This window comes from Sturnira hondurensis, unplaced genomic scaffold (assembly GCF_014824575.4).
Source record: "Sturnira hondurensis isolate 20B ecotype Veracruz unplaced genomic scaffold, ASM1482457v3 Scaffold0007208, whole genome shotgun sequence".
Lineage (NCBI taxonomy): Eukaryota > Metazoa > Chordata > Mammalia > Chiroptera > Phyllostomidae > Sturnira > Sturnira hondurensis.
In genome coordinates this window covers 1,097,382-1,113,029 of record NW_028079839.1, presented here as the reverse complement: position 1 = coordinate 1,113,029, position 15,648 = coordinate 1,097,382, and the positions used below count along the sequence as shown (strand labels likewise).

At 49.4% G+C, this 15,648-nt stretch overlaps 1 protein-coding gene across 3 annotated transcripts; it reads left to right on the top strand.

Annotated features, from left to right (window-relative positions):
- Window positions 1–829: 829 nt before the first annotated feature.
- Window positions 830–14,873, top strand: OAT (ornithine aminotransferase). Of its 3 annotated transcripts, none has more exons than XM_037051148.1 (11): window positions 830–922; window positions 4,725–4,809; window positions 5,415–5,645; window positions 7,166–7,390; window positions 7,492–7,587; window positions 9,828–9,955; window positions 10,538–10,660; window positions 11,233–11,361; window positions 12,065–12,178; window positions 13,023–13,167; window positions 14,216–14,873. In XM_037051148.1, exons 3-11 carry the CDS (start codon window positions 5,444–5,446, stop codon window positions 14,374–14,376), a joined length of 1,323 nt encoding a protein of 440 aa, XP_036907043.1. In that variant the 5' UTR covers window positions 830–922; window positions 4,725–4,809; window positions 5,415–5,443; the 3' UTR covers window positions 14,377–14,873. The 3 variants fall into 3 exon arrangements, with proteins under 3 accessions (XP_036907043.1, XP_036907042.1, XP_036907044.1); XM_037051147.1 differs by having other exon boundaries at window positions 5,411–5,645; XM_037051149.1 differs by having other exon boundaries at window positions 846–912; window positions 5,411–5,645.
- Window positions 14,874–15,648: the final 775 nt, after the last annotated feature.

Below are 15,648 nucleotides of genomic sequence, written 5' to 3'. Positions count from 1 at the left end.
TCTGTCCCTGTAGCTGTCTGCGACTGCCCTCTGAGAAGTGTGCTAGCACACAGGGCTGGGCTGTCTCTCACCTTTGGGATGACCCTGGATAAGTCGCTTGCCCTCTCCCTGTCCGTTACCCAATATATAACAAATAGTGTAGACTAAATGATGTCCAAGTCCCTTCCGATTTCAACATGAGATTGTCCTAGACTATTCCATTTAGAGTTCTGAGTGTTACAACGGGGTGGAGGGCGCCAGCGAGTGTATTGTAATCATTTAGGCATCTACCGGCAGCGACGAGGAGTTGGCAGTGTTTTTCCAGCTGCCGCGAGGACTTCTGGGGGTGAGTTCAGAAGCGCAACAGCGCCACAGAACACCCGGGTTCAAGGGCAAGGGGGAGAAGCCCCGTCTGGTGTGGGGCTGACGTTGGCGCCCCAGGTGAGATTCTGCGAGGCGAGGGACTGGCACGGCCGCGGGCGGGGGTCAGGCAGGGCTGGGGGTCGAGCTTGCGGTCCGGCCCGACGCGGGGGCTCAGGCAACGCCGCGAGCCAGAGGAGGTCCAACCACTGTTTCATTCCCTCCGGTCTCGTTTTCCCAACAGCAAAGGGGGTGCTGTGAGAGACCGAAAGAAAGGCACCGGCCAGGTGGGCGCCCAGGCGCTAGGACCCGGGAGCCGCCCAGGGCAGCCAGACCCAGGATGCGCGAGCGCGGCTCGAATCCGCGCCTCCTGGCGGGCTCTAGAGCAAGCGCGTCTGCGCGGGGCCGCGCTGGCGGGGCGGGCGGGGCGAGGGGTGGTCCAGCCCTCAACATCAGCCAATGGGCGGCCAGGGAGTCTTGGGGGCGGGGCGGGAGCCTCACTTCAGGCTCCGTGACGCGTTGCGTCTCCGCTCCAGTTTAGTCCCAGCTGCGCGTCCCGGGCAGGTCTCAGAGGTGCTGCCAGGTATCCGCGTGGGTGTGGCGGGGCCGGGGCTCGGAAGGGGGCCTGGGTACCCCACGAGGGCGGGCGGCTGAGGGCCGGGTTCCGAGGGAGCCGCCAGAGGGGGCGCGCTGGGCCTCGGCCACCGGGCAGGCTCCGCCTCCGCGGCTGGGGACTGCATCGCTGGGCCCGGGAGCTGCAGCCGAGGGCGGGAAGCAGCAGGCAGAATGTGTGGATGTGGCACTTTGTCCTTCCAGAGCGGGCGCAGCCCGGGCCCTCTGCGTCCCCCGCCCGCTGGTCCCACGCTCCCGAAGGTGTCTGCGTCTTGGCTCCCAGCCACTCGAACGCCACCGGGTTTCGGGGAAGGAGGCGTTTGGGCCCCTGTGCGTGGGGCGGGGGCTCCGGGCGCCGCGGGCCTGCGTTCCCGAGGTCGGCCCAGAGGGTTTATACTGCAGGCGACGGAACTTCTCAGTAGGCGGTGGCTTTTGTCAAGGGGCGGGGGCGCCGATGGAGACCTCCGGTGCAGGCTCTCGGCCCCGCAGCCAAACTGCTTTTCACGCCTCTCCCCCTAACTTCCTCTTTTTCTCCCCCAGCCTTTGTCCGAATAAAAAATTAAGGAAGCAGCTCCTACCTTAGAGTAAGAAACGTGCAGGTTCATTAGGCGGTGTGGCCCCCCATACTGGGGCCCACAGGGCTTCCAGCCTGACGGCGGCATTTTTAGGACTCCTTTCCTACCGGTGCTGAGCATCAGCACTCTCAGGCAGACTTCGATGGGACACTGCTCAGTGACCTGCCATCTCCTCCCGTTGTTACTCCTTATCTCTCTTACCTTTTTTTTAAGGTATTTATTTTGGAGGAGAAAGGAGGGAGAGAGAGAGGGAGGGAAACATCAACTTGTGGTTGCCTCTGGCTCGTTCCCTATCAGGGACCTGGCCTGAAACCCAGGCACATGCTTGACAGGGAATCGAACCAGCGACCTTCTAGTCCACAGGCCGGAGCTTCTAGTCCACTGAGCCGCACCAGCCTGGCCTCTCTTACTTTCTTAGGGTTCCGTTTTACCTGTTTGATAAGTTGTGGTAAGTTAGGGGGGTTAAGGAAGAGTGACTTGGCAATGGAGTGGCTTTACTTGAAGAAATTACTAATCTCCAGTTTCTCAGAGTTTTGTAAGAGTTTCTGTAGGCAAACTAGTTCACACAGTGGGAGCCTGGCGCTGTTCTTAGGTGTGTGATCCAAATTCCTTAGTTCATTTGAAATAAACAGGGAAGGAATGAAAGACTTCTTTCATTAGAGTATTCTGGTTTCTTCACAGAACTAGTTCCTGACTCTGAAAGAGATCCAAACATGCAAGAAGAATGTTTTTTTAAAAGATTTTATTTATTTTAGAGGTGGGGAGGGAGGGAGGGAGAAAGAGAAGGAGGGAAATATCAATGTGTGATTGCCTCTCGTGCGATGCCCCCACTGGGGACCTGGCCTGCAAACCCAGGCATGTGCCCTAGATTGGGAATCAAACCAGCAACCCTTTGGTTCACAGCCCATGCTCAGTCCACTGAGCCACATCAGCCAGGGCAAGAATTGTTTTTGATAAAAACAAGACCTAAGTTAAAAAGTGTATTGTTTTGGGTTTGCAGTTTTTCATAGTGTTTGAAGTTAATTTTATAGCCTTTCCTCCAAAAACTCATTAACCTTTACATATTAAAATTATTTTTTAAAAATTTTTATTTTTATTTTTAGAGAGAGGAGAAGGGAGGGAGAGAGAGGGAAGGAAACATCAATGTGAGGTTGCCTCTACACGCTCCCTACTGAGGACCTGCCCTGACTGGGAATCCAACTGGTGACTCTTTGGTTCACAGGCTAGCACTCAATCCACTGAGCCACACCAGTCAGGGCTACGTAGTAAAAATTCTTAAAAGGCATTTTCCCCCCTCAGAGAGATCTAGTTGTATTTCCCCTCAAACTCTGCCTTTATCACAGGTACTTGTGTGCATATTTTATGGCTTTGCTTGAGTTTTGAGGGTGGGCTCAGTCTCATACATTTGAAAAGCCTGCTGAGCGGAGCCGACCGGAGCCTGGGGACAGGTGGAGGGTGCTGTGGTGCAGTGGGACCGTTCCTTTCCCATCGTAGTGCCTAAGGTGTTTGCTGTGATGAACTGCAGTTGAATTTTAGCCAGATTACATTAAAAAAAAAAAGGTAAAACACTGTTGTTGGCAGGACTTGTAAAAAGACTGTATTTGTTGTAAATGATTACTTCAAGAAAAGTAAATATTTGACAAATATAGTAAAACCCAATTTACTCAAGTGGATTATTTTTAGTGTTCTTTTGATGAGTTTACTCTGATTTTTCTTTGAGTGAATTTAAAAAATAGTATTTCATAGTGTTTCCTAAATGAACTCTTCAAAATGCAGCCTTTTATGGAAATTCTGTTTTAGGTTCTAAAGTAAGTAGGATGGGTTAGCTAGGAGGGAGTAAATAGTAGCTTGAAGAAGGACTTTGTTAATTATGTGGGTTACTGAAAACATTTGGTGTTAAAATTTTTGCTGTCAATAGAAATTTCTATTCTCCAGGACCTGAGTGTGGGCTTTGGTTAAGTGCATGATAATGGTCTGGAATGTTCTCACTGGTACACTTGATCTTCACTCAAGACGGTCATTGAATCTAGTGAAGTGAACTCTGGATAGAAAGACTAGTTACTTTGTGTCTAATGTCCTTTTAGAGCTAGATCCAACTTGGTTAGGGACGGGTGGTTTTTCTTCTTTTTTGAAATCCTCACTGGAGGACATGTTTACTGACTTTAGGGAGAGAGAGAGGGAGAGGGAAAGGGAGAGGGAAGAGAGAGAGAGACAGAGAGAGAGAGAGAGAGAAAACATCTGATGAGAGAGAAGCATCAATCGGCTGCTTTGTGAATGCCCCAGCCTGGGATGGTACCTGCACCCCAGGCATGTGCCCTGACCGGGAATCGAACCTCTGACCCTCTGATCTATGGGATGATGGTCCAGCTACCTGAGCCACCACACAGGGCAGTTTGTGTCTCTGAGGGCCTTCTTCACCCCGTTGCCAACTTGACTCCTTCAGGAGTCCTGCGTCTACGTGTGCCTCATTCATGGTCAGATGAGGAAAGCCGACAGGATCCCAAAGCAGGGCTAGGTTCTGGATGAAAGGGGATTTTAAGACATAGTTATTATCCTTTGAAGCAGCTTAGTAGCACCATGGTTGGTGTGGCTCAGTGGATTGAGCTCGGGCCTGTGAACCAAAAGGTCATGTCATGGGTTCGATTCCTAGTCAGGACACATGCCTGGGTTGTGGGCGTGGGAGAAGGAGCCAATCGATGCATCAAGTTTCTTTCTCTTTCTCCCTCCCTTCCTTACTCTCTAGAAGTAAATTTAAAAAAAAAGAGCCTTGTAGGATTCTAATAAGGGGTCAGGCATGAAGATGAGTGTCCTGAAGTGTTAAGACCTGTGACAAAAGTTTGGGCAAGGTTACCTTTAACCCTTAGCACCCTTGAGAGGTGCTGTCTTTTATTACTAATTCACCAAAGGCAAAAATTAATGTGCTTAATTATTTTTTTTGGTGGTTAAATAAAGCATGAATTCTTACTGAGAAGAGCAGAAAGAGCCTGAGAAATAAAGTTAAAATCCGTGTTTCAGACTAAGCAGTAGTCTTTGGGGAGGTTCTGTCTTGGGCAGCTAGACGTTTTCGCTAGCAGCTATGTCCAGTCTGACATTTCTGATACAACTTTTTCTTGTTATATAAGAGATACAATCTTCTCTGAGATAAAATCTTAGGGCCCTTCTCCTCAATCCTGCATACAGCTCTGCATTTTATTTCAGGACTTACTGGACCCTGAAGACCATCCCTGGACCTTGGGCTAACCATCCGTCTTCCCATCTGAACTGTGGGAAGGAAGGGTATTCGGTAAGGGTGGCAACCGAGTGCTGGATTGTGTTGGGTACTTGCTCCTTCCCCACACGCTGGGTTCACTGCGTGAAGTCAGAGAGGGGTGAGCCAAGCTTCGAGCGTTGCTCACTGAGTGCTGGGCGGTGGTGCCCCCACATGTAAGTGCCTTTCTAGGGCTCCTCCACCCAAGGTCAGGCACCAACCTTTAACCCGCTGCAGTTCAGCCTTGCCTGACCCCCCAGAGCGAGGGCCTTGTCCTTGATGTGCTCTCAGCACTGTCTAAGTTTTTAAGACAACTTAAAAACAAGCGTGTGTGTGTTTATTACAAAACATCAGGTGGTACAGAGGGGTGCACCTGAGAAGCAAAAGCCCGTGACCTCCCCACCCCCCCAACCAATCATTCTCATTCTCTTGGACTGTAGCCTGGAGACCGCATGGCTGTAGCGCTTGCCAGGCTTTACCGTAAATATCTGTATACTCGTTCCCCTTGTTTGTCTCCAGGCTTCCCAGAGGTTTTAGTCCTCACGTTCTTGATTTCTTGGCGGACCATGGCAAAAGCTCAGTAATACTTTAATGAGTCCACACCCGCCGACTCCTCTATGACTTCTCTCTCCTTCAGACAGATCTGAGACATTCCTGCTTGAAGGACGCCATGTTCTCCAAACTGGCCCGTTTCCAGACCGTCGCTGTGCTTCGTCGGGGGGTTCACTCATCAGCGGCTTCTGTTACATCGGTTGAGACGAAGAAAACAGTTCAAGGTCCCCCTTTGTCCTCTGATTACGTGTTTGAACGGGAATCTAAGTATGGCGCCCACAACTACCATCCCTTACCTGTGGCCCTGGAGAGAGGGAAAGGTACGTCTCCAGTTATTCAAGACCGCTCCTTTTTTGCTGCAAAACCTTTGATAAAAATTGCTTTTCTTTTGGGTTGGCCAAGAAAGGCTGTATGGTTTTTCCTTAAAATAAAAGGCACATTTTTCATTTTCGCCAGTCACTTTATTGATTTGGCTATTTCCAGTATGTCGGCTCTCTCCCATGCGGTGTAACATTGACTGTTTCCAATTAATGTCTCGATTGGATCGTTGTCAACTCCCGCTGGCCCACCTGACCGTGGAGCACCGTCCAGCAAGGACTCTCCAGCACAAACTTCGCAAACCACTTCTGACAAGTTCGATCAGTCACAGCACCTTCTCCACACACTGCACAAATCTTTCCATGCATTTCAGTTGCGTTTTTACCTTTCTTGAAAGAATAAAGCATAGTATGCCGAAAATACTGTGTTTTATTTGATCTTTAATATTAAAATGGCTACACAAAAATTCACCCATTTTGACAAGTTTTTTTTTTAATGCACGCTGATAGGGCAGCTGTCACATGCATTTTACCAACACTGTTTTGAATGAAGTTAAAGACAACTAATTACAACTACAGCCATCGTATGGAAGAAAACCAAAGGAACTTTTTTGGCCAACCCAGTTATTTTCTCAGTACACATTTCTCCAGAGGCCTTTAATTTCTGTATTGCAATACAGCAACTCAGCAGTTACTGAGTGTCTGAGTGTCGGCTGAGTCAGGTGCCGCGGGGAGGGCGAAGGCCAGCTCAGTCCATGTTTGTCGCGAGGGATGTAACACGCTTAAGGGAAACACTGTGACACTGCTACCATTTCCCCTTTAACTTCTTTCTTGCTGTAATTTTAGACTTAAAGAAAAAAAGTTGCAACGGTTGTACAGAGAATTCTCTTCTGCCCGACTATGTCCATAGCTGCTGCAGCATTTAATAAGAGAGTTCCAATTTCTCTACATCCTTGCCAACATTTGTTTTTCTTTCTTTTAAAAAATTTGTAATCATCACACTGGGTGTGCAGTGCTATTGTGGTTTCGACTTTCATTTCTCCAAGGACTTGTGATGTTGAGCATCTTATGGGCTCGTCAGTCATGCGTATGTTTCCTTTGTATGTGGTTTCCTCTTTGGAGAAATGCCCACTGGAGTTCTTTGCCCATTTTAATTGGGTTGTGTCTTCTCCTTGGGTTGTGGGACTGCTGGGTACTAGATCCTGATAAGACACATGACAGGAGTACTTTTTCCTGTTTTGTTGGTTGTTACAGTTAACTAATGATGATGTTTATGTTATGTATAATTCCTCCCTTTAAGTTCTAACTTTTTTATGTTATACTGTTAAATGTTAGTTTGAAGCTGGGCAGATAAAATAATTTTTCATGAACCAGAGTTTATTATGCTTGAACTAAAACATGCCTTACCCACAGTGCTAGCAGTCTCTTTGAACTGTATGTGATTTTGTGATTTCCTGAAATTATTTTTCAGCGTGTCCTGGACTTTGTGATTTTCTGCAGTTATCTTTCCTTGTGTGTTTTAGGTATTTATGTATGGGATGTAGAAGGCAGGAAATACTTTGACTTCCTGAGCGCTTACAGCGCTGTCAACCAGGGGCACTGTCACCCGAAGATTGTGGACGCGCTGAAGGACCAAGCCGACAAGCTGACCCTGACGTCCAGGGCTTTCTATAACACAGTCCTCGGTGAATACGAAGAGTACGTGACGAAACTGTTCAACTACCACAAAGTTCTCCCGATGAACACGGGTAAACTGTTTCGTTTTCTTTTATGAGCTAAGGAGGTAGCTTTATTGTTTTCTGGCAATTTAAAATGTCGTCAGAAACGGAGACGTTTTCTCTCCCGACAGGCGTGGAGGCCGGGGAGACTGCATGCAAACTCGTTCGGAGGTGGGGGTACAGCGTCAAGGGCATTCCGAAGTACAAGGCGAAGATTATCTTTGCAGGTGTGTGACGTCCGACACTGTGATTTAGACACACAGTGTCGTTTACCATTTTAATTTACTGATGAAGTACTTCCTGTGTGTTTGCTTCATACGTGACATATTATTTATTTGTTCAGTGTTTTATAAAAATGGAGAGTTTCTTTTCTTAGGTTTATTTCTAAATATTCATGTATGAGATTTTTCTTTTTTAAATAACTCCCTACTCCCTCCTCTAAAATGAGTGACAATGATTTATTCCTCATCTGCTTATCTGTTTTTGCAGCAGTTTTGTTACTTAGATGGTCTGATGGTAGAGCGTCTTTGTTAGGTTGTTAACCTTGGTTTTGTTCCACTGGGGCCATCTCCCAGGTATGATGTGAAGTGTAAGCCTTAATATTTGATGTGCTGTCGTATCAGGTCCCTAGAAGCGGTGGGGAGAGGGGGCTGGAGTCGCCGGGCGCACTGCAGGGAGGGGTTGGGAGGCGTGACTTGAACACTGGTTGGGGAGACGCAGCGGTTGCTTGTGGTGACGCAAGCTCAAGCTGACTTTGGGCATCATGTTCATTGGTATAGCCTGTGACATTTTTTAAAGCTTCGATTTTAATTTCTAAAAACAAAACATGGATAAACTTGTCGCTGCACACGGTCAAAGCTCACTCTTGTAATAGTCAGTCATGAGATGCTTTGCCATGTGAGCACGTGCAGCAGCGAAATTACAAACCCCGCAACGTGATAGAAATCCGGAGTTCAGCTGGTGGCCTGCGGCAGTTGGTATTGGGGTGACAGATTTCTACGGAAGGAGATATCTTTGCCCAGCTCTGTGACCTGCCATTTTGGAACCTTGCACCTTAGTTGTAGGACAACATAACTGTCTCTTCTGACCCAAAATGGCCTTTCTGGTGATTTTTATTCTTACCAACCGTATCCCATCTCTTACATTAGCAAAGCTGTTTTCACCCGGAGGCTGAAGGCTGCCCCTAGTGGTCAGTCCTTGACACTGCAGGGTGAGGCTGAAGGATGAGACTCCTGAAGCTCCTGAGGCTGGACGGGAAGAGCAAACAGGTTTACGTCCAGGGCGCGCATTTTCTCTGTACAAGCCTGGTCAGAGTCAGTGTGTGCCGCTTGTGGACCGGTGAAGGGGGGGTTACTCGTAGGTGAGACACTTTGCAAGAGTGGTGTTTAGAGATGCTATGAAGCCAAAATATAGCGATTCAGTAGTGGGTTAATTGAGTTGGTGATGGGAAGATAATTTTTAAAAAAGTGGGAGAACTTGCAAGTCTCTCTTATTCTATAATGTTGTTCTTCCCTCTTTGAATTTAACCCAGTGGAAATGACCGCACACATTTGCTCTGTGTGACAGTGTTTCTCCCTGGGAACTTGTCAATCCTGGTCACCATTCTATCTTTCCATCTCCAAGCGCACGGTGCCCTCAGGGAGCAGGTCCTCGATAGGGGTCACCGATGAAATGAGTCAGTGGGTGAAAAGTGTTTGTGTGCAGAGGCAGAGGTCTGTCATCGGCACGTAGGAGATTACAGTTCCCAGGAAGGCAAAACCGAAAGTGCTTGGATCGCCCGAGGACATTTCCCCCCAATTAAATGTAAAATTCATTCTGTAGACTAGTTAGCCCATAGAAGTGGACTTTTTTAAAGGAAAATTGCTAATTCTCTATGAAGGGTGTTATTTTTACTTCACTTCCGTGGGTGCGCTGTCTCTAGAAAAACAGGAGTTGCGTGTCTCTGGCTAGGGTTTGGGTTGGTGACGGGGGGTGGGGGGCAGCCGTCTGCCCTCAGGGGTCCGCATTGCAGTTGAGAGTTCAGAAGATCGGGGCCTGAAGTAGTGGTTCCAAGGCCAGACCTCGGTGGTCTTGGGACCCCTGGTGTTTGACATCAGACTTGTTGTAACCAAGGGAAGCTCACTGGAAGCTCTTTAAAGCAAACCCTTGGGTTTTCTTTTCTTTTTTGAAGATTTCATTTATTTATTTTTAGAGAGAGGAAGAGAGGGAGAGAAACATCAGTGTGTGATTGCCTCTCATGCGCCCCCTATGGGTGACCTGGCCCTCAACCCAGGCATGTGCCCTGGCTGGGAACCGAACCAGTGACCTTTTGGTTTGCAGGTGGGCACTCAGTTCACTGAGCCATACCAGTTAGGGCAAAATCTTGGTTTTTTAAAACTCAAACTTTCCTAAGGTATTTTTGGGGGGACCGTGCTTTTTAGATTTGGGTGTTTGTTTGACATAAACACTGTGTATTTCTCCTTTCTAGCTGGAAACTTCTGGGGTAGAACCCTGTCTGCGATCTCCAGCTCCACAGACCCGAGCAGTTACGATGGGTTTGGGCCGTTCATGCCCGGTTTCGAAATTATTCCGTACAATGACCTGCCAGCTCTTGAGGTATGTCGCTGGTGTTGCGTGCTTTAGCTCGTAGTCAGTGGGGCTTAAATTTGTAGAATGTATGAATTAAACATAGATGTGACTAGTGAAAACCTGCCTTATTTAAGGTAGGCCAAGGTTTCAGACTGGTTTCTGTGCCGGTTGGTTAGTGTCCAGTGTGGGAGCTGAGTTCCGTGGTCTCACCCCAACACCCTGCTAAACACTTTAGATTTTTGTCCTGTTATAAGTATTGGCTCGAGAGTGTCTGTATAATTACTAGATAAATTACTAAGTTTTCAGCGAGCTTTTGAAAATTACGATTGGAAAACTTGTAAAAATAAAAAGACTCACCTAAAACGGTTTCTGAAAAGGCCATTTTCTCTAATTTTTGGTTCCAGTGTACTTTCCCGCATGTTAGAAAATGTAGGATAGAGTAACTTAAAGCTGAAGTGCTTAGAGTTTTTGGTAATTGAATGTCAGTCAGAAATGTTATATTTATTTTTAACAGGAAAGCATGTACATGCACTGTGTGACTTCACATAATCCAAACAGGTTAGAACGGAAGTGACTGAAATGTGTTCCCCACCCCCACTTTTTTTGTAGCGTGCTCTTCAGGATCCAAACGTCGCTGGGTTCATGGTAGAACCGATTCAGGGGGAAGCGGGCGTCATTGTTCCGGACCCAGGCTACCTGAAGGGCGTGCGGGAGCTCTGCACGCGGCACCAGGTCCGCAGCCCCTGTTCTCCAGCTGCCCACGGCTTCTCTTAGGGTTCGGCCGATGGGACACGTGCAACGACGACCCAAGCTCTCCACTAGGGGGAGACATCGCTCTGAGAGCGCCGGCCTTTCTAGGGCTCTGCAGCAGCCGGTTCTGAGTCCTCCCCAGCCCTTGTCCTCTGCGCCAGCTTTTGGGTTCTCCCCTCCTCTTCCCACCAAGCTGGTACATATTTAGTCAGTAAAGGTTTAGTAATGATCATGGAGTAAGCAAGGGAATGAATTTACTTCCGGAGAGCAGGTCTATTCAGAAGCCCCGAGAGAGCCCTCACTTGGCCCTGGTGCCTTTCCACTACATGGGACTGAGCAGAGCCGGCCTCCGGGGAGAGTGGCCTGACCCGGGGACACTGTGTGTCTAACAGGGTTGTCCCGGGGCACTATTGGCATGGGCGATTAAAGTATGTTCACAAGTCTGGGGGAGGGGCAGATGTCACACCTGTGTGCGGGGATGGGAGGAGGAAAGATCGCCATCTCCCTGCGGGAGTGAAATTGGTGCTGACTGCGGCTACGTTGCTCTCCATCAGGTTTTGTTTATCGCTGACGAAATACAGACAGGACTGGCCAGAACTGGTCGGTGGCTGGCCGTGGACCACGAGAACGTCAGACCTGACCTGGTCCTGCTTGGAAAGGCACTTTCTGGAGGCTTGTACCCTGTGAGTTCGGCGCTTACCCCCTGTCTGTTCCCTGCGTCCACGGAATACGTCCCTAAGATGTGTTCCGCATCAGCCGACTGTGACGACGGCGCTGTGCTTACAGCTCAGTCTTACTTAGCGGCTGTAGGTCCCTCCATAGGGCAACCCCTTAGTCACTTTTAACTGGAGAGCTGAGTGTGCCTTGGAATTTGTTGTCACGTTTGCTTTGGATGGAAGCGTTTTACCCTAACAGTATTCCTGAAGAGCCCTCTGCTCTTCCCCGTGGTTCAGAAGCACAGCATTACTAAGCGTTTGGAGCCTTGGCGGGTTCACTCACAGATCGGGCAGACGGCGTGTTTTGTTGTGGGTGTGTTCTCGGGCACGCCCATGAGCCTCCCGCCTGTGCTGGGTTAGAGGGCTTGGAGGGACAGTGCGGAACGTCGGTTTCTAAGCAGTTACTTGTGTTACCCCAGGAGCAGCTGTGTCTTGGCTCCAGAGTGTGGCTGTGCCGTGCGGTCGAAGTGGGCCTGCTGTGCTCCGGGTGACGCGCTGGGGCATCCCCCAGCCTGTCCCTGGCAGCAAAGGCAGCTGCTGTGCGGCTCCTGCTCGTTGAAGCTTTATGTCCAAGTTATCAGTTTTGTGCATCTTTGTGTTCCTGGTGTGCTGTGAATGAGACCAGCTTGTCTGAGAAGTGGTCTGCTGAGCCCTCACCGCTGTCTTTCAGGTGTCTGCAGTCCTGTGTGACGATGACATCATGCTGACCATCAAGCCCGGGGAGCACGGGTCAACGTACGGGGGCAACCCTCTGGGCTGCCGCGTGGCCATCGCGGCCCTTGAGGTAAGACTGGCGCAGCCGAGCGGCGCTCATTCTGCACGTGGTGCTGAAGTGACTAGGAAGTTCGAACCCAGGGCGTGCGGAGAAAAGCTGTGAGGTTGGCCAGTGTCCTCGAACATGAGGGGCAGAGGGGTGGTCTCAGGAGCATGGCCTTCTCAGAAAGTCATTTAACCTTGGCGTAGAAGGCGAGGTCCTCCGCGGGCATTCAGTGTCTATGGTTCCCAGATGCTTTGGTCCTGTCAGTGCTGGGGGGCCTGTCCAGGGCTCTCTCTGAGACCAGGGCTGGCTGCCTGGCCTCTAGCTTATTAGCACGTGTGGTGTTTTCTATGTATGTATTTGAACACTTGCACGTTTAGTACTTAAGTGCCTACCAAAGGCATACAATTATGTAATTTGTAAGGATGGCCTTTTAAGGGCAAAAAAAATAAACTGTTACAGTTAAAAAATTAAACTATATTTAATCCATTGATGTGTTCAACTAATAAGAACATATCTACCCTGGCTGGTGTGGCTCAGTGGATGGAATGCCAGCCTGCAAACCAAAAGGTCGCTGGTTCGATTCCTGGTCAGGGCACGTGCCTGGCTTGCAGGCCCGGTCCCCAGTGGGGGGCGTGTAAGAGGCAACCACACACTGAGTTTTCTCTCCTCCTTCTCTCTCCCTTCCCCTCTCTAAAAATAAATAAATACAATCTTAAAGAAGATTAAACTGGTGTGGGTTTTGACAAATTGAGGTGGAAGTTCAAGTCTTCAGTCAGGCTGTCCCTTTGCGCGCATCCCACATCTCCCTCCAGAGAACAATGTGGAGAGAGGCAGGCATGACATGTGTGCGAGCTCTGTCCAAACGTAGGTTTTGGAAGAGGAAAACCTTGCCGAAAATGCAGATAGAATGGGTGCCATCCTGAGAAACGAGCTGATGAAGCTGCCGTCCGACATCGTCGCCGCGGTGCGCGGCAAGGGCCTGCTGAACGCCATCGTCATCCGGGCCACCAAAGGTGCGGAGACACACGTCCTCTCAGGGTGTCACTTGTGTGGGAAGGCCTCAGACGCACCTGGCATTTTGTCTAGTTACTGGGTCCCTCTGAGGCTGGGGGCTGGCCAGCTGCCGGCCGAGTCTTTCAGGCCCAGGGTCGTCCGATTTACCTGCTAGTCTGAAAAAGTGTGGTTCTCTTCCTGCGGGAAGGCACATGGAAATCATTTGCGCTGGTCTTGTGCGTCTCTGACGTTTGTCATTCTGCCCTGGGTTGGTTACGGGCACTTGGAGACCCACACTTAACTCTGTCCGTGAGTCCGCACAGAGCGCTCCGGCCTGTGTGTCCTCTCTGCTCCCTTGTCCTCACTCACTGTGAAACTTGGAGGGTCAGCGGAGCTGTAGGGACAGCGCCGGTGATGGTGTGGATGGCGAGGATGATGCTGGAGGCACCCTCAGCGGCCGCTTGGTTAACCGTTGGGTGTTTAGCCCCTCACTTGTAACCCTTCGGGGTTCCCTGCGGGAGTGTACCCCTTCCGTTCAGAGCGGTGATTTCAACCTCGGCTGCTTTCGGAAACACCCGGGGGGCTTCCATGAAAGTGACTCCAGCTGGAAGCTCTGACTCAGTGGGCCGGGGTGTCCAGGCACGGAAGGGCCGCAGCGTGCTGCGGGGCTGGGGGTGTGCTCTGTGCGAGGGGTGTGCGGCGCTCGCTGGGTGTTGGGTACTGCCCGTCTCCTGCCCGTTTGTTATATGACACACCCAGATTCTCTTTGCGTTGGGTCCTCCTGTTATTAGTATGGTAGTCTAAGCACATACTTTTTTTTGCTTTTTCTTTTATGAAAAACTTAACAAAAACCGTATGTCTGATCGTGCCATTCAAACCCAGTTATGTACTTGCTGACAAGCAACTTCTTTTTTAAGATTAGAACAAAGCAAGCTCGTGGCACCAAGCTGCCTCCTGGAAGGAGTGGGAGTGGGAATCCCGCTGCCGGGCCTGCTCTGCTCGTGGGCGGAGGGGGGTGTCGAAATGTTGGTCTCTGACCAGCAGGCGTGTCTGACTGTTTCTCTTCAGACTACGATGCTTGGAAGGTGTGCCTGCGACTTCGAGACAACGGGCTTCTGGCCAAGCCGACGCACGGCGACATCATCAGGCTGGCCCCGCCGCTCGTGATCAAGGAGGACGAGGTTCAGGAGTCCGTGGAAATCATCAACAAGACCATCCTGTCCTTCTGAGGACAGCCCTGCTCTCCGTGGGGCCTGGTGGCCAGCTGGGGACAGGTCGCTCGGCGACGTCCTGTACAAAGAAGCCTCTGCGTTTCTGCTCTCAACGCAGGCACATTGCACTCCCCTGTGTCTCCAAGGACTTTTAAAAAAATATGTGTATTTCTCAGTCCATACATAGTGTCATGACATTCATAACCGTGCAGTTTGCGGTGCCAGAGAACTGCGTCGACGCTGGATGCGGCGTGTTTGTGAGCTTTCGGAGGCGACGCGCATGCGTCTGTCTGTACGTAGGCAGCCTGCTATTCAAGCCCTGTATGATCTGTGTACGTTTTTATGGTTTTCTAGCTGGTGTAAATGTATTATGTTTAAAAAGCTATATAGGAGACTGGTTTTACTGGTTTTACCTTATGAAGTTGAATTATAATCATTGGTTTTTTAGGAAGGATTAAATGGTTAAGCTTATATAAACTAGTAGATTGAAATAAAGTTCATATTAGCCCACACCAGGATGAGTGTCCTTATTTTGAATTAAGAATTATTGTTTAAGCCCTGGCTGGTGTGGCTCAGTGGACTGAACGCCAGCTTGCAAAGCAGAGGGTTGTTGGTTTGATTCCCAGTCAGGTCACATACTGGGGCTGTGGTCCAGGTCCCCAGTAGGGGGCGCATGAGAGGCAACCACACATCAGTGTTTCTCTCCCTTTTTCCCTCCCCCTCTCTAAAATATAAATACATAAAATCTTAAAAAAATTATTGCTAAACATTCCCAAACTGTGTTTTAAATGTTGATCTAATTTGCACAAAATATTTGCAATCAATTGTTCTTTAAAATAAAGCCCATATTTAAAATGTCTACTGATTGCTGGGCTGTTACCGTCAGCACAGTATTACTGGTTAACATTTTAGGCTCACTGAGACTATTCTCTGCCTGCTTTAATGGTGTTTTCTGAGAGCGTTTCAGTTTCTTCGGTAATCTCTACAAGTACAGAGATGGTAAAAAGTCTCTTACAAAAGTCCCTTTGCCCCTCTCGGCGCGATCGCTTTTTCCTGTGCGTTGTGCCACGGTGGCCTCTGCTTATTTGCTGTGTTGCTTTCTGCAGTTTCGGGGGCCTGTGACGTGTCACCCATGGTCCACCCTGCTCCAAAAGTGTTAAACCAAGGGTCCAGAAATAAACAATTCATAGGTTTTCAATTGTGTGCCACTCTGAGGGGCACGATGAAGTCTCTCGCTCCTTTGCCTTTTCCCGTCTTGAATGGGCATCGTCTTTTTGTCCAGTGTCCCCA